Source organism: Nanorana parkeri, unplaced genomic scaffold (genome assembly GCF_000935625.1).
Source record: "Nanorana parkeri isolate BGI_ZX_2015 unplaced genomic scaffold, ASM93562v1 scaffold3777, whole genome shotgun sequence".
Lineage (NCBI taxonomy): Eukaryota > Metazoa > Chordata > Amphibia > Anura > Dicroglossidae > Nanorana > Nanorana parkeri.
Window position 1 is genome coordinate 8,352 of NW_017310045.1, and position 590 is coordinate 8,941.

The 590-nt window shown below is 57.8% G+C and overlaps 1 protein-coding gene across 1 annotated transcript in view; it reads right to left on the reverse strand.

Annotated features, from left to right (window-relative positions):
• Nucleotides 1-45: 45 nt before the first annotated feature.
• Nucleotides 46-590, reverse strand: part of LOC108803469 (macrophage-stimulating protein receptor-like) — a gene marked incomplete at its 5' end in the record, with an annotated part of 24,675 nt that continues 24,130 nt past the window's right edge. The window contains one exon of the mRNA XM_018575310.1: nucleotides 46-340. Coding sequence (XP_018430812.1) covers nucleotides 46-340 — 295 coding nt within the window. The remainder of the gene's footprint in view (nucleotides 341-590) is intronic.

Genomic DNA, 590 nt, shown 5'->3' on the forward strand with positions numbered 1-590 from the left:
GGTGACTCCAGAACTAACCTAACGGACTGACAGAGTTCCATTTTGTCAGGGTCTCCTCAGTACTAGAGGAGGAGGAGGATCATCAGCACTTGGATCTTGTATGCCATCAAGTTCATCTTCTTCCTGGGATGACAGGTCCTCTTCATCCAGCTCATCCTCCGATGCGGGGGGTGCCGGCAGGAAAGGTTGGTCTCGGTCCAGGTTGATGTAGGTCACATTCAGATTGATGTAGTGGTCCCCCATCAGGGAGCCGGAAATGCTTACCATCTCACTGACCAGTTCCGTGAAAGTCGGCCGCTCCTCCGGGTGCGGGCTCCAACACTGCAACATGAGGGTGTATCTGCGAGGACACAGAGGAGGGCAGAGGATCAAACTGAGCACAATGTACAGGTGAGAAGCACAGAGGGTAGAGGGGCGCAGCATAGAAGAGTGTAGGGTAAGGGGGTGCAGTATGCAGGGGCGTAGGGTAGAGGGGCGTAGGGTAGAGGAGCGGAGGGTAGAGGAGGGTAGAGGAGCGGAGGGTAGAGGGGCGCAGGGTAGAGGGGCGCAGGGTAGAGGGGCGCAGGGTAGAGGGGCGCAGGGTAGAGGGG